Below are 18488 nucleotides of genomic sequence, written 5' to 3'. Positions count from 1 at the left end.
CGAACTTGCATACAGAAACAGTATCACTGTTGCAACTGCAAGTTACAGCGTATGCGCTCTAATACAATGTCAAGTAGTTTTCTTAGTAGCCCTTAACATTCTTCGATTACCGTACACTACATTCAAAGAAAACAGTAGTAAAACAAACACTTTTAGTAGACGCACACACACAGACTCGACTCGAATGTGTTTGAAGTCCTTTTCAGTAATGTCAACGGAAAGCCTATTGACATGCTACAATAACAATTTGGTTTTCTAGTAATATTCACATATTTAATTTTATAGTCACCTCAACAGCACAATCAATGTCGACTGGCCGATTTAGTTCAAATGTTTCGTCGTAATGGCTGCAGAGAGTTGTTATAGACACTCCATCAGGCCCCAATACCACCCCAGTGATCCCAGGGAATAGCTTCTTCAAGTGAGTTTGGAGCACGGCCTCCCTGCCTTCAGCGCCTGATCGAGCCTGACCGAGCAACTCTAGCAAATCGTCGTCACTTAGGAAATATAGACGAGGGAATATTGTACGTTTCTCCTGAAATAACCTAATTAATTTAGAAACAATGGAAGGATAATCAAGTGGTTCAAAATAGGTTATTAGTAAGATTTGTCAATCACAAAAATCTCAACATCAGATTTCGATAATACATATTACATCCTATTTATATATCAATTGTAGCATATTTTAATTAATGTAACTACGTTCCAAACGTATTAACTTGATGAGTGTGTGGGTGTGAATGAGTGAGTCAGGTATGTTAGGTCCCAGTAGCATCTCCCACTGTGCGTAAGGTGTGTTCAGAAACCAACTCTTAAACCGTTTTACTTTCTTTTTAGATACAGCCTAAGATCATTTTTTTTTAAATATTCATACTCACATCAATATATTGATTCAGGGCTGACTGACAAGCATTGAGTTGTTCCGATATAGAGTCTAACATGGGCTGAAGTCTCGAAGACTGAATTAACGCAGAAAGCCTGGGGTCAGTTTCAACAATCCGCGCAACGTGTTTAAATCCTAGATCCACTTTGCGAAATTTAACTCCCAAATCGCCTTCGTCGTACAGTAATATTGGCTCTAGGTAGAGCCACCTGCAATTAAAAACGACTCCCTAAATGCTTTGTATAACTGGGAACATTTACTAGATTCTTCATCAGCTATCTCACGAAACTCAGTGTCGTCGATTACTTAATTACATTTATGAATTCAGGTTCATATCCTAATTCGTATCACAGTCAAGTCCTGAGCGCTGTCAAATATGTTAAAATGTCATACAGAAAAAAATGTTACACAGCTCTTGAAACTTTAAACTAAGTTTCGAGACATAATATGAAGAGAATTGACGACTTAGAGTACCATTGTTTGACTTAACCTTGCTGTGTTTATGTAGAAGAATAACTGAATTTTAACTAATGTATACAAGTACAAAAGGAGAGGTTATCAGTTCGTATACATACGCTAGCAAAGTATCATTTAAGATTAAACTGTTTCACCAATGTTAAAGCATGGAACTGTACCACCAATTATAGAATGTGTATGTGTAGTAAACACGTGATATGTTAGTTATTCATAAAATATTTCTAACTATTAATAGTCTTATTATTATAATAGAGATATCCTGTGGAACGGTTAGATAAAAAAAATTACTGCTCTGAAGATATTTATTAATCTAAACGAAAAAGCATATGAAAATTGAGTTTATTTATTTCAATTCAATAATTATGTAATTTAGAGAATATAAAATATACCTAAAAATATTGAACTTATTAATAACAAAACAAAGTTCTTTAATGCAGATAATTTATATTACATACTGATTAACTAAGAGAAATTGAATTCCTCAGAGTTTTAAATAAAACAATAATGTCATAGAAAATGTTTTATTAACAAAGATGCATCTATCTACATTTAAGTATTTGTGCCTTATTTTAAATATAAGTTCTTGCCTCTTGTTATGCCTCTTTAATCTTAAACAAAACACTAATCAAGACATAGATACTTATTGCTATACACACAATATTATTACTAAGATTACACTATATGGAACATATACTTATAATATAATATATTGATTAGAATATAGTTTCAAGCTTCATAAAGGCAAAAATACTTATGCTAAATTATTTTTAGAACTGCATATTTGATTAATTACACACCAATACGCTAACTAAAATTACTCTTTGGACTGATAAATTGTTACAATTGCTTATACAAACAAAGTTAAGATTATTTTCGATTCAATTCATAATATTTACAGAGCATACTGCATAGCCAGAAACTATAATGTAAAATAACTTAAGTCCTAGTAAAATGCATTGGTAATATACATTTAAATGGCACTGAGTAAAACTTGTTGTAAACATCTTATGTTGTGCACGATCTGTAGTTGTCTGATCGCTTTGTTATTTCCGACAGGTAATAATTCATTTGGGAGTTCAGTTCGCCTATTTCTTTTTCCAAGGTATTAAGCTGTTCGTTATGGTCATTATAAAGCTCCTCCATGTTGGCAAGAAGTTTTAACTGTGTTTGTGTGTCACTTGCAAGTTTTGTAGCCCTATTGAGCAAAAGCTGAGCCCTTTCTCTTGAATTTGACGTTTGGTTTGCTCTCTCAGCGAGCGATGAGTTCGTAGTTTTAAAATCTTGTCGCAATTGCCTTGCTTTCTGTTCAGCGGCTTCAGCTCTATTTACGACATCATTTGCTTCTTGCTTTACCTGATCGGCGTCGCTTTCTATTTTAAGAATATTTTTCTGTAAATCTGACAGACGTGTGCGCAAGCCCTCTACTTCATCCATAGTCTCATTTGCTTTCTTCTGTGCCTGTTCTGTTTCAATAGCAATCGGTAAGAGATCTCCTTTTGCCGCTTCGATATCGTTATTTGCTTTTTCAATCGCATTTTCTGCAGCATTTTGGGCAGCTTGGGCCTCATTTAATGCTTCTAAAACCTTATTTGCCATTTCTAAGGTGAGATTTGCCTCTTTATTTACGATCGTTGCATTTTGTTTAAGCGCATTAGCTCTGTCAAGATCAGGCTTGGTTTCTGATATAATGTTTTCGATGTTTGTTAGTTGGGATACGGTAGAATTTATTCTTTGAGATAACTCAGTAATTTCCTTAGGCTCAATTCTGATAGATAAATTAAGTATATCTTTGGCTAAAGTCCTTACATCAGCGGGCGTATTGGAATTGTTGGATAAAAATTCTCTGAGTTCAGAAGTTAAGTCTACGCTATCATTGATAACCTTTTCTGCAGATAATTTAAAATCACCGGATCTATTGAATAAATCGCCTGCTCTAGATTTTACCAAAACAGTATCTTGCTTAACTTGAGTTACAGATCTAAACAAGTCCTCAGCGGAAAGTTCATGTTCCTTAATTCTATGTTCTGTTTTATTTGCAAAATCTAAAGCTTGTTCTGCTTTGGTTATTGCACCTTGATCACAAGATATTCCACCACATTTTCCACAACCAGCGCCACCACAAATATCGCAGGTGTCACTTTCTTGTCCACACATTATTTCGTTTAATTTAGGGAAGCCTTCGTCAAACTGCGACAAAATGTCATGCAATTCGTCTAGCTTCTTTTCATTTTCATTTTGGGTATTATTAAAATTGTTATATTGCATTTCTATCAGTCTATCAGTATTTTTAATTTGTCTGTCAGCGTTCGCAATTATAGTCTGTACACTCTCTGCATCGTCACTTGCTTTGATAGCCCTTTGTTTTGCTTCACGGGTCAGGTTAAGTGCACCCTCAAGGTTAGCCTCTTGTAATTTTGTTGCATTATTGCCTAGCTCCAATGTTTTACTCTTCAGTTTTTCAATACTAGATCTTAAACCATCTAAAGTAACATTTCCTAAGTTTATCTTTGATGTAATAGCTGTAAGATTATCATTACTTTCTTTAATTTTTTTATCTGCTTCATTGAGATGTTCTTGTAGACTCGATATATTAGAAACAAGCTCTTTAACGGTTGTTTGTCCTAATCTAGCACTCTGGAGAGAATTTTCGACATCTGTTAAGGTTTTGGTCATTTCTTCAAAGTCTCTGGTATATGCTCCTGTAGCTCCAATTACTTTTATTTTACTGGCATTGCCAATAGCATATTCCGTCTGAATGCGTAATTTTCCAATTAATTGATCCCAATTATCGAAACATTCACCACAGGCATAGCATTCCGGAGCTTCACCAAGATAACCTCTAGCACACAAGTCACATTTATATCCTCCTATTCCAGGCTTGCAAATACAGGATCCGTTTTCTCTCATACACTGCTGAGATACAGAACCATCAAGGTCGCATTCACATTCATAACATTCTATGTTAGGATCTCCCCAGTGATTTTCTTGACATTGATCACATTGCCTACCACCGTGACCTGGCTTACAATCACATTTTCCTATAAAAGGATTACATTGAGGTGACAATGATCCTATAGGATCACATTCACATGGATCACATCCTTTTCCTAGTGCGATTCGCCAATGATTTTCAGTACACTGATCACAATTTATGCCCATTACATTATTGAAACAGGGGCATTGCCCAGTGACACGGTCACAATTTCCACGGGTGAAATTTGTTCCTAATACGTCACAATTACATATGTCACATGATTGTTCTAAAGCATCGCCATAATAACCGTCTTTACACAACTCACAGTGATCTCCGGCAGTATTATGCAAGCATTGTAGACATTTTCCGGTGTAAGGATCACAATTTCCTGGTTTTGTTATATCAATATTACCGTTGCAATCGCATTTTTCACACGTTCCTTTAATGGGATCACCGAAATAGTTGTCAGCACAGACATCACAGAGTAAGCCTGCATAGCCTTCTTTACAATCACAAACAACATCTTTAGTTTCTGCATCCAACTCACACCTATCTGCATGACTGCTCTTGTTTGGATCACCTTTAACTCCAGGACATGGACAAAGGCGACACGGTATATCAATGCCTAAACGAGGGTCACCATAGTATCCTTCTATACACCTTTCACAGCGATGGCCTTCACTATAATCTCGACATTCTTTACAAGCACCTGTTTTATCATCACATTCAATGGCATGTCCATTACAATCACACTGTTGACAATTCGGGAAATTAAAATAGCCTGGTTGACATAAGTCGCATGCTCGCCCGTAGGTGTTTGGTCTACATTTACATTGTCCACTAGTAGCATCACAAAAGTTATCTAAAGATCCAATACTATTACAATCGCAACGTTTACAACCAAACTTGCTAAAACCGTAAGTGCCTGGAGCACACCTATCACATCGTGCACCTACAATATTATCAACACATTGGCAATATCCAGTGTAACGATCACATTGATGACTTTTCGAACCTGATGGGTCACACTGACAGGATTCTGAACCATTCCTTATGTAAAATCCGATACTAGCATGATAATTCTTACAAATTTCTGGTACGTTATCTCTATTTAAATCATAATAATATTTATCTCCACAATTGTAGCGTTCAAATTCTTCTTTTGCGTCGCTGTTATTTGCTAAAAATGGCAAATCATCGACAGAAGGAATTAGAACAATAGAATCTATCAACACGGACGCTCTGCTGCTTGAAGTCCGGCCATCTTGTCTTCCTAAATATATGCGAACTTCGGTTTCTTTGTCTTTCTCGAGACAAATAGCTGGTTCGACTAAAACACTACGTTGATTTGCTGGCAACACTGTAGGTATTGTATCATCTTCAGGCCGAATACTGGCACACGGTGAATCTGAGTCAGGGCGGGGTCGCTTAACAAGTATAGTAGCTTCTTCCCATGTTCTTGTAGATTGCGGTTCATATCTTATCAGAACGTTATAATTCATGCTTGTTTTTAGGTTATTGATTGTAAACACTAACGTACTGCTTTCAGGTATCTTCATGAATCCGGGGCCAGTCCAGGTTTCTTTTCTGCCATCAGGGAAGTTTTCTCGAATAACAACATGACATAATTGGCTTTGAATAGCGTTATCATCAATTTGAGAATCACACTGGCTAGACTCTGCTTCGTATACCATTGAATCCAGTGCTCCAACGAAAAAGTTTTGTAATGGCTGGTCACAGCGTCTGCCTGTCACATTCGGTCGACATTTACATTGACCCGTTATAACATCACAATCTCTATCAATGGAGCCTCCGACGTCACAATCACAAGACGAGCACCCATCGTCAGTGTCTGACAAACCATAAAATTCGGGAAGACACTGATCACAATTTCTCCCTGTAACATGACGTTTACAAAAGCAATTTCCTGTTGCTGCGTCACATCCTCGTTCATTTATTGTGCCTAATCTGTCGCATGTGCAGGATTCACATCCCTCTGGGTTGTCCAAATTAAAGTTCCAATATCCATCGCTACATCTATCACAACGCGCTCCATCAACATTTGCTTTACACAAACATCTGCCGGCGGTTTTGTTATTAGCCGCGTCGGTTTCGTCATCACATAGAATTTCTTTATCTGTCGTTCCTTCTGGGTCACAATCACACTGTTTACATACGTCTGGACTTTGTATATCAAGAGATGGATCCTTATAGAACGTTGGTTTACATCGTTCACAGTTGACCCCCATTGTATTATGCTGACAATTATCACACACTCCGCCACTTATTTTACCAGTCTTATTATAAACTGCGGCGTCAAAATGGCACGAGGTAGCATGGTTATTACATGTACATCTTTTACAAGCGTTCGATGTTTTTCCAACGGCCGGTTGCCACGGTAAATCATTATAGAAATCTTCACAATATTCACAATTTAAACCACGTGTATTATGTGTGCACTCACAACGTCCATGGACCATATTGTTTTTTGCTTCCACTCCGGGCATGGGTAGACAGCGCGAAGCATGCCCATAGCAAGAACAGGAACCTCGGACAGTCATTTCATAAATAGAATAATAATATTTTTCTTGAATTTCAGCTCTATTATCAAGCAAATCGTCGCCGAGTGTATGTAATTTTGTAAAGTTTATTCTTAAATTTGTCATTCGTAATAAGTTTTGAACTTCTTCTGAATAAGGATTCGTTACGTTTATGTTCGGTGGTAACACTCTAAAAATTACCTCGCCCTCCGTCGAGGGCGCGACGCCTGAATAGCGTGATTCACAAACAACTTCGGTTAAGCTCCGTTGCGTATGCTTCGGTACAGAAGGGAAAGCTTCGTCGCAGTTATGCGCAAAGTATCGATAAACTCGCCAAGTCTTGCCAAAGTCAAAAGACCTTTCCACTAACATAGCCTTAGGGCGAAACGTTTTGAAGTTCATTATTAAATGCGTGAGATGGAATTCCGCCTCCATATCTAGTTGTACTGTAACATTCTCCTTTCCATTTTCGGATTGCCACCATGACTTCGTTCGTGTGCCGGGATGAAACTTGTATATAATATTCTGAATTCGATGGTTGAGCTGCGGACTGTTCACTGTGTTCTCCGTAGAATCGCACCAAAAACATTTTTTTCGCTCTTCCAAATGAGACACAATACAATATCGCTCGCGGTTGCGAACTCCACAAGTGGACGAGGCGAAGAGTCTCGCCTCCCTGCCGATGAGAAGATTTCCAGTCGCCGGATAACAGGAGCTTAGTTCACAAGCGCGGTCCAACAAGCGAGGATCGGCACGCTGTCGATCCCGATCTCTATTGTACACAGCGCCGCCGACAGTGATAAGCGCGGCAAAGATAAATACATCGTATGGAGCCATGGCGCGCACCGGCTCTCCGCGCGCCGCTTATTTCACTGGCCTCATGCCTGACCGGCATCGCCTGCGCCACTCTGCCCGCATCCCGCCCTCCCCCGCCCACCCGCCGCTCTCTAACTGCGGGCCGAGCTTTGTTGCGCTGACAGGGCCGCATTCAACTATTTTAATATATTTATTACAGTTTTTATTAATGTTTGAAAGTTTTTCAGCTCCTTCCTTTCTTACATCTTATCATGACATTTGTAGAATCTCTATATAACAAACTATATGAAAATGTGTATTTCTTAAAGATTTAAATAAATATGCGTAAGTGCATAAAGTCACTATATGGTTTTAGCGCCAATTATTATATATTTATTTACACTTCGTTATATTTATAGAAAAACAAATAACATAATACATAAAAATTATAAGGGATGCAACGGGAGGCCTTATCGTTGACAAGCGATCTCATCCAAGCAACTAAAGTAAGGAAAAATAGATAGAATCACGATCCTTAATCTAAAATAATACAAAAAAATCATAAAAAAAAAACTAAAAACTAATCTCACGAATGGCGATGCAATACAATAATTACAAAAGAATTATTACATTTTATGGCGGTCTAGCTTATTGTACTAGATAATTAGCTCACCTCAAATTATTGTAATAATAAATAATTTCATATATAATAAAAGTATAACTAGGAAGTAAATATGACGAATCCATGACACGTGTAATAATGACAGTTAATAATTAATATATATATTATAAACTATTGTGTACAATCCGTCCCCGAGCGAGGCGACGACCGCTCCCGCTTTCGTGTTCGCTCGTGCCGTTCTAAGAAACGAGCTCCACTAGGCAACTAAAATACAAGTTTTGGGATGCGCTTTTTGTTTTGATGCGGCTGCATAATTCTAATGGCGGACCGGTGTTCCAAATTGCCTCCTTAAAACAGAATGCCATTAAACATTTCTGTGTTCGAAAGATTTATATTGCGGTCCAATTATTGTACGATATTCACTCTTCCGTTCTGTACATCCTGTGTTGATAATTTGCGATCTGACCCAATGTTATTGCGGGCTGGTTAATTCAAATATTTTACGAAAATGCAAACACATCACTTGCGAGTGAATAAGTAGCCTATAATCTCATTAAGCTTAACGTTCATACATTTCGATAAATAAATTGTCTCTGGCAGAATGACCAGCGCTGTGCAACAACTCTGCTCCTCAGCATAATGCTGAGTCAGGGCCAATTACAACCTCAGCACACACGCATTTCACACTTAAAACGTACCTTTTTCTTTAAAAAATTGTTATCTCTCATTCTTTTTGATTTATTTTTTTTAACTTCGATTATTGTGTTTTTCTGTGTGTGTTGTTAACAATAAATGTTATGTGTATATCTCTAAATCACTGTTCTGTCTCTTTTCACCACAGCACGATAATTTGATAGATACGAATAGGGACTAATAACTAATTTGGCTATATAAAACGCAAAACAAAATCGCAGTTTCCATGTTTTTTTTTTGTATATAATAGAGGTCAAACGAGCCTAAATGGACGCCCAAAGAAGGCATTCATCGCAGCCCATGGACACCCATTTTTGAGGGAGTACACTCTAACTTTGAATAGTTCGAGTTAGTTCTCAAATAAAAGACCCCCACCGGGAGTCGATTCTACAGTTCGCTAGTTCGCAAACGAAAGTTCCTTGTGAAGCGGACTGTGGAAGACTTCCAGCCATCATCTTTTCCCAAAAGAAGTTGCTTAATAAGCTACTCTATTTTTATTATGCTTTCATAGCTACGGTAACAAAATTGTGAGTGCACTTAGCAAATACCAGGTAACGGTTAACGAACTGAATAGATTGCTCATTACAAGTCATTTCACGTTAATGAACAAGCATACGCACACAATTCACACAGTTAAGTGGGACATGGTATTTGCGAAACGATGACGTCACCAACCGGCCCGAATCATTACTATAATTAATAGTAAATACACTTCTTGAAACTTAAACAATAGAGGCCCCTCTAGCTATAGATAACCATAGTTTCGACAACTTTGCTGATAACCCCTTATCTGCTTCCAAGTTATAAAAAATATTTTAAACGGATATGTACTACGTAAGATAATTTTGAAGTGTCATTATTAGGGAAAAGGTAGGTATATAGTGTCAACTGAGACTGTTGGAGGCATTTTATTATATTTCAAATATATGACATGGTTTAGTGGTTATCAGAAGCATCAGCGTGAAATTCTCATCCCTGTTAAGTGAAGAAAAGCATGGTGAGAGAACCGGTTTGCCTTAGACCAAAAAAATTGACGGCGTGTGTCAAGCACAGGAGTCTGATCACCTACTTGCCTATTACATTAAGAAATTAAACATATACATAAATCTGAGGCCCAGACCTAAAACCGTTCTAACGCTACTTTTTTTCACAAATGCGAGTCCTTATTGGACTTTTTGGTAGGCAAGTGTCACTCATATATGTATACTTTAAACAAATCGGATTTATTATAGTATACATAAAGATATATATATATATAAATATATATATATATATAAAGACATGCGTTTATACATATATTGAAGTACATATTGCAATTATTTTATAACAAATGAAATCTGATATTGCAACACATTAAGACTTGTGTTTTTTTTGCCTCATCGGCACCATTTAAATTTTTAGTTGCCTGTTAATACAAATGTTTTACAACTAATATGAAAAACGACACGTTTTTTTTAATCTTTTTTTCTATCTTTTTATTTATCTATTAAAACTATAGGCAACTCAACCTACCATAAAGTTAGATACACAATAATCAAGTTAAATTTACATTATTAATAATTAACAAATTGCACAAAAGCGTAAAAATAATACAATATTTAATAGAAGCCTTTCGACACGTCGAGTTTTTTAACAGCATTAAATTACATTCATAATTTTAAAAAAATTATATAGTCAAATGCCAAACCTAAATGTATCCAAAAGTAGCTTTAAAAATAATTCTGCACGGTGACAATTTTACATTTATAATTGTAAAATATGTGTAGAGTCAATATTATTTTAACGTACAGGCGTAGAGGACCGAGGCCTGTCAGTATAGTCAAGTAACAGTGGCTGGACAGCTCGAATTTATGCCAAAGTAGCCCTAAAGAATAATTCTGCATTCGCAATTTTAAAGGAATGCGCCTTACGTTGGGACTCCCCTTTGGAACATATACAAAGTAACAAGCGTAGTTAACTAAGTAAATATCGAATTCCCAATTACATGTGTCATCGACTCTGTGAATGAACGCTTTCGTTTTGATAACGATACTTTTAAATAACGGTTATCATGTCAAAGTTCACGCGATAAGCGTCCGCACTGACGACCTGGCTTCTTATTTTTTTAATTATAAACCCTATAAGCACTTTTATAGAAATCAAAAATTAGCCATTATAATGCCGAATCGAATTATTAATATTAACTTATCTTTACTTCAATGAAGTGATTGACTAAAAAAAATGATTTATTATACATTATTGGAACATCTTAAGATGATTGTTAGTTTTATCGTTACAAAAATACATTTTTTTCCAATGTTTGTCGTGAATTAATTATTTATAATATAAGTATAGATGTTTAGTTACATTTGGGTATCAAACGCATTCTTTTTTCGCCGATTCCAGTTTCATCTCAGTGATTCACGAGTCTTGCTTTACGAGTTTTTATGCGATTTTAGGACGAGGTCAAAACTTTATGAATGGCGATTAACTTACGTAAAATTACAGGTTTTAAAACTACTTTGGCATATGCCAAAACATGTACACAAGAATTGCAATTTGGGAATTATGTATATGTAATTCGACTTTCGATAATGAAAACCAGTCCAAGCTGGCTAACGTATGAAAAAAATCAAAATGTTTTATTTAAATTAATCCAGATATTTTATTCAAAGGTGGTTTTACGCCGTAATTAAGTAAGCGTCCTACTTGTGTTATAATTGTTAATTAATTCACGACCAACATTTTAAAAATCAACCAAGGCTCTGTATTCGCACAGATAAGGAAGATATTTATAACGAATATATCGGTATTGGAGGATTCATTTAAGCTTAATTTAATTTTTAATGTAATGAAATTGTGAAAGAAACACATCTTAAAGAAAAAAGTATAGAAACTGTGCTCTGAAGCGAGAGTTTTACGAAACTTATTGAACAGTTACTAAAATAATTCTATATATGTATATTTCGTAAGTTTCGCAATAGCTATAACATAATTTTATGTACACGGTTTACAGCCCAGCCGCAGGACAGCTAAATATAAATACGCAATAGCTTCGTCAGACTTCCTGATATGTTTATTTTGTACTGTTTTTAGTTATTTAACAATATATTTATAAAAGTTTAAAGGAATATTAGGAGGACAATGAAAAACAAAAGTTTTGCTAAAGCTACCTATCCTAGTAAGGAAGTAGCTTTAGCAAAGATTAATAAAAAACCTATGTAAAAGCACAAAATCTTTAAAAGTTATAATTCTTCATGTTATTTATATACACAGTGGGCAGTTGAATTGTTATATTGACATACTTCGATAAGTAACTAAGATTATAATAAAAAATAATAAGTTGTGCTCATTTCGACTGAATATGAGAAATTAAGTTAAGTATTATTTTATAGAAAAAAATATATGGTAACAAATTTAATTGACATTTAAAGTAATAAGATTATTCATGATAAAATGATTCTAGTTAAATGACTTACACGCGACATAATATTCCATTACAAGACCTATTTTAACCCACTTCAAAAGAGGCGTGTATCATGCATCACTTCCACAAGTTGCACAAAATCAACTTTGACGTGGCTCTCACACTGTTTGACTGTATGTTAATTAATTCTTTTTTTATAAAGAATAATGTAAATCAAAAGTTTCTATAATATGTGCGAACCACATTGCGAACATAATACGCTACACTACATAATAATATTAACAAAGTTATCTGCTACTTTGTTTTTTTAACACTATTCATTCATTATTCATTTTAGTATAATAGTTTTTTTTTTGTTCTAGGTACATGGTTTTCACATATACAAAATCAATGTATACAAAATAATATAAAAACGATTTAAAAGAGTAAGTAAGGAGATTCTTGCCCATTTTACTCCATAAGTAACTTTTGGAAGGGGCAAATTGAGTAATTAAAAAAAACTGCCTTTTTAATCGGCCAATTGAAATAAATGACTTTGAATCGAAAAAGTCTTAACTTCTTAAGCAAGTTTCAACAAAATCAATTCATTAATTTTAGACATATATTATTATTATAAAGTACGTATTTTTTAGGTGGTTAGGTATTAAGTAATAAATGCCTTGATATAATACCAAGTAAACAACTTAAGACACCAAATAACATCGGTTATGCTGCACGATACAGGAATCACCACGAATACAGAAAACTTCCTCTATGTCCCATAGATGGAATTGTCGAGTTATATATAGTCGATCTTTTTGGTTTTATAGACAATTAACGTTAGCTCCGCGATGTACGATAGTTCAACGGCCTGAGCCTTATCGAGATAACTTTGGTTTCATCCTGTAAGCTCGGGATTACATCATAGGACATTGTCTATTTATAATGTTGCAACATATTAATAATCTGTGTATAATAAATCTCGCCTAGATTTTATTTAAGTTCTTATATCCCGAGTAATAAAGATAGCCTACACTCATTTTTTTTTATATTTGGTGTTTAAAAACGTAATAACTTCCATTTTTTAATAGCGATATTATTACGGCAACTCAGTAAATATACTATTAATGTAGAAATAATATAAATGACCAAACAATGTTTTGAGAAACTAAAAATTATTCCTTAGACATCTATTTATGAGTTTCATATCTATGTTGCTATATTTAATTTTAAAAAGAATTACACAATCAACTTTCATATTATTAAAACCAACCCATCTAAACTATGTTGCATAGCATATCGAATTACTAAGATATAACGCCAAATAGCACCGTTTCCACAATAAAATGTATTAAGCTATACTTGGAAGTCGTAAGTATTTTATCGATATATTTAGGTATGTTGTTTTTATTTGCTATAACAACAAAGCTAATAGCTTTGTCGACAGAAAATATGTATATAAATGTAATTTTTTATGTGAGGTTTCATTTATTTTTATTAATTCCTTATATTGTTACACCCTCGAATCCTTATGTGTCTTCATATAAGTGTTATTGATATTTTTTTAATTCAATAAGAATAAATAAAACTAAACTGGCCAAGGTCAAAAAATTATAGAAAACAAATTATTAACATTTGGACTTTATCGTCCTTAAGCTATACAATTCGTGGTAAACATCTGGTAGCCATATTATGTGGGCGAGACAATGCGATTAGACAATACACTTTGTAAAAATTAACATCGAAAAAACGTTTTTTTTTCCATATGCTCGAATATACAAGGTAAAGTAATTGTTTACTTCGAAGTTCTGATAAAAATAATTGTATTTATATGAATGATTATGTCGTAACTGTAACGTAAAATTGGGGCCCATTTGTTAAGCGCTACAGTCTTCCATGCAAACACACTGCTATAGGAACCGATTGATATTTGTAGAGCGTAAGAAGCACAAAGGTTTAAAAAAAATTACTAAATAATTGATCAATGCATTATGCTAGACTAACCTGCGTTGTACGTGATGCATAGCCTTTAACAAAGTCGTCGCAGTTCGCATCATATTGTCCCAATTGCCGCCCAATTCCCCGCCCAATGACCACACCACCCACTGTTGTTCTTCGACCTGCGAACAATTTACAAGTATTCATAAAATTATATAAATAATAATCCTCTTTGACTCAGCTGGTGACGAAAACTGAAAGATATCTTATGATAGAATGATTATATTGTAAAAAATCTAGTTATAGATCTTTTTGTTTATTTAGTTCTTCAAAACGTTTCCGAAAAAACGTGACAGTTTTTCCGCTCATACGAAAGCTGTGATCCAATATTTTTATAAGACATAAAAGCTTTTAATACACTCGAATTTTCATTTTATTTTTTGCAACAATCACAATAGTGATTCATCAAAGTAACTCGATTGGTTTGTGGAGGAAGGATGATGTACTGTCCCTCCAACCTAAAGGAGGAATCCTCAACCACTCTAAAGATTGACTGGTTCGAAAGCCCCAATGGCAGAAGTCGTTGCGTTTAGCGCGTTTCAGGGTCGTCATTGCAGTGATTCGTAAGCCCAGATGTCGCTACAAGTTCTATGACAACAACAATAACACAATTTGTTATCTACCTTCGTAAGAATATCCTTAAAGTCCTTGACAATGGGTGTGAGCTTTTTGGCCTTATCCGTGTAGTAAGTGAGAGTCAGCCTCGCACCGGCAAACCATAGCTCAAGTTCATTTAGGGCGGTTCGTACGGCTGCTTCGCTAGCAGCGCTCGAACTAATTTTCTGTAATATTTAAAGTAATTTCGCTGAAAATAAAATTATTTGTCTCAATGTGAGAGACGTCGTTTAAAAGCTGAGTTTATCGGTATGAAAAAAAAAACAAGCCGAAACGAATACAAATTTGGGAATTTTTTTTTATAAAGAACGATTAGTGAGAATTTAAAACGAATGATCGACAAACGACGGTGTCTTCCTTCTGATTATTTTGTTATAATCGGGAGCCAACGGGCAGTGGGCTCGTCTGATGTTAAGTCCCACCGCTTATGGAAACTCTCAACGACAGAGAGGTCGCCAGTGCTTTCACCACCGAATGCTGAATGTTCCGATGTTGGACAGTTCAGTTGGTTGGGAGGGATTCTCCACAGCGGGTACGTGTGATACCCCCTGGGGTTATCTGTTTGAGCCGCACTCTCATAATTTTTTCGGATGCCTGAGTCACCGCAAAAAATGCGAGTACAATAAGATGAGAACCTATTGCATCACTTCACGCCGGTTTTCTGTGAAACGGCCCCGGTCGTGCCTGACCTGAAGCCGTTTGACTGATAATTCCCACAATTACAATCGATCGCACTTTTGTTCGCTTCGGTCCCCTCTTTCGCTTCTAATTTCTCTACCCCAAGGTCTTTAAATCAATTTAGAACTAAACTAATTTCTCAAGGACAGGACTTTGGTCAATATAATATATAGTATTTTAATAATACTTGAAGGATTTGTCCTTGCAATAGCAAATGCCTACTTGATTAATTTTGCTCTATATTTTTATCAGGAGACAACTATTCACCCATTACTTAATATTGACTGTTTGTTATTCTAACCCTCCTATGCATTATGTAAAACTATTTTTGAGTTATCGTGTGTACATTTTTTCAAAAACAGTCATGAAAAATTTATTTAAAACAAAGTTCCGATTTAAATTTCATTTTCCGTCTGAAACACCACTTATTTATCAAATTTAAAAATACGAGCATAACACTGATTATACTCCAGTATTTCTGTCAAAAAATATTTTTAATTAATTTTAAGGAGATAAAACTAATATTGTATTTACCTACAAACCCGGATTAATTTATTTTCAAAGCTACTTACAATGGATATAATCATGAGCCATTAAACTAACTCGACCGTTAAACCGTTAAACTAACAACAGGATTCACCTGTAAAGCCCTCATCTGTTTCTTAATATTGACGGCAACCTTCAGGAAGTCATTCAGCTGCAATGTCTCCGGTTTCCTGTATTCCATCTCCAAGAGGTTGAACACTTCGCACCAGTGCCTTTCCGTGAACTCCGTGCCACGTATGTACTTCAACACTGCCGTGAGGTCCTACGGTGTAATAGGAAGAAATAACATTCATAAAATCATTCAAAATATGATCTTTCATCTTACCTCTTCGTTAGCCAACTTTACAAAGATTATCTAATTCTGATTGCATATCTCAATAACAGTAAAATTTACTGCTTAATTAAATAATGAACTTAATAATTTTAACTTCAAGTACTTTTGTTTCCAAGAACAGACTTCTCGCTTCGATAATGGAAGGTACATATGCTAACACTCAAAGACGTTTAGCGTCTCAAAAGTAATAAATATAAACACGAGACATTTTATTTAATAGCATTAAATAACATTAAAAAGTATAAAATAACATTAATTAGCATTAAATATCATTAAAAAGTATAAAATAACATTAATTAGCATTAAATAACATTAAAACGTATAAAATAACATTAATTAGCATTAAATATCATTAAAAAGTATTAAATAACATTAATTTACATTAAATAACATTAAAAAGTATAAAATAACATTAATTTGCATTAAATAACAAGCTTAGACTCACAGTATATTTGTCTATCTCCTGTTGCATGTACAGCGTGACCGCCGTGTACGGCTCGAGGCGGTTTTTCCATCGACACACGAATTCCTCCAACAAATGCAACTTCTTCTGAAATACGATCCACTCTTGACCGCCGATCGTTTCATATTCTATGACAAATTATAAAATTCACTTAAATGTACTTTAATTTGTTGTTAATTTCTACCAAATGAATCTAGATAATATCCTAAAAGCTTGATTTCGAGTTTATTTTTGTGATTCTTCTTCAATTGTTTCTAACTAAAATATAGAGTTTGCAATTGCATTTTGTATATTGCTCTACTCTAATGCAAGGCGCAGGATGTTATTAATGTAATCAACAATACACAGAATAAAAAAGTTAAAGAAGATCGTTCTTAAGAAGTATTTAATATGAAATACAGATTATTTCCGGCACAGAATAATAAAAGTCAACAAACCGTCATTATATTCTTTGAGAATATTCCACGTCTTGACGAAGTCATTTCTAAGCGATTCCGCCTCCTTCCAAACGTCGTTTACTTCAAATTCCATATTGAATTTCTTACATTCACATCTGCAAATAAAAGTTTATTAAGATAACCTTAACGCATCCGGCACAGGCCAAGACACGCTTCACGCGACTGACGGCCAACCTCCAATAATGGAGACGTACCAAAAGACCGCCGAAGAAGAGAACTTAAAGATGGGCACATTAACAGGGAGATGCCAAAAATATAGAATTAGTGTGTATGTCACCGTATTTTTTTCTATATAAATTTTTCTCGTAAATGATATTATATCCATAAATAATGCGTTTCTTTTCGTGTTAAATTATACAAAAATAATAAGAATCAATTCATGCCGTTTCCATATATTGAGTAAGTTATCGAAATAGTTATTTATCCCTCGAAAAGTCCGGATTTAATCAAAAGTTTTAACCTCGACATAAAAATCACATTTCACACACAGAATTTCACAAGTTTACAACATTTAAAAAAAAAATGTCTTATAATAACAGATTTAACAAAAAAAAATATACTTTTGTTTCTTTCTGGCAAATAAGTTTTCCGCCATGATGAAAAGAGACAGAACATTAGCTTTTTAAAGGTTTCCTAGTTTACGTTGATTAAAGTTAGTATCAATTTAAGGATATTATATTAATATTTTCCAATAAATATACAAAATTGCAATCATGATTAAACACACTTACACCAGCTCGTCGCGCTCTACTACGAGTCTATCGAAGTTGTCTATGGCTTCGAAAACAGAGCGACATCTGTCCAGAATATCCTCGAATCGTATTTGCCGCGTCTCCTCCAGGCGGGCCTTGGCCCGTCCCCAACGAGACACCCAGGCCTCCACGCCACTCGTAATATTGTCCCAATCGCCTGTCAAACTAGATTTTACCACCTCCGCCTGCAAAATATATCAACTTCTTTGAAGATCCGTGGTCTCCGTCTACCCTCCTACCGCTTCAGCAAAAAAAAATATCGCTATAGATTATAC

At 35.0% G+C, this 18488-nt stretch overlaps 2 protein-coding genes across 2 annotated transcripts in view; both read right to left on the bottom strand.

Moving 5' to 3' along the window:
• LOC123714875 (cytoplasmic dynein 2 heavy chain 1) overlaps positions 1–18488 on the bottom strand; it is a 68262-nt gene that overhangs the window by 33266 nt on the left and 16508 nt on the right. The window contains exons 21-28 of the mRNA XM_045669502.1: positions 18193–18398; positions 17441–17556; positions 16986–17131; positions 16301–16468; positions 14991–15149; positions 14374–14489; positions 879–1092; positions 290–535 (exon numbers count right to left, since the gene is read on the bottom strand). Of these exons, the coding sequence (XP_045525458.1) occupies positions 290–535; positions 879–1092; positions 14374–14489; positions 14991–15149; positions 16301–16468; positions 16986–17131; positions 17441–17556; positions 18193–18398 (1371 nt within the window). The remainder of the gene's footprint in view (positions 1–289; positions 536–878; positions 1093–14373; positions 14490–14990; positions 15150–16300; positions 16469–16985; positions 17132–17440; positions 17557–18192; positions 18399–18488) is intronic.
• LOC123714872 (laminin subunit beta-1) lies at positions 1868–7741 on the bottom strand. Its single transcript, XM_045669500.1, has one exon. It carries the CDS (start codon positions 7709–7711, stop codon positions 2366–2368), a length of 5346 nt encoding a protein of 1781 aa, XP_045525456.1. The 5' UTR covers positions 7712–7741; the 3' UTR covers positions 1868–2365.

The sequence above is a fragment of the Pieris brassicae genome, chromosome 10 (assembly GCF_905147105.1).
Source record: "Pieris brassicae chromosome 10, ilPieBrab1.1, whole genome shotgun sequence".
In the NCBI taxonomy this organism is placed as follows: Eukaryota; Metazoa; Arthropoda; class Insecta; order Lepidoptera; family Pieridae; genus Pieris; species Pieris brassicae.
This window is presented reverse-complemented; position numbering and strand designations above follow the sequence as displayed.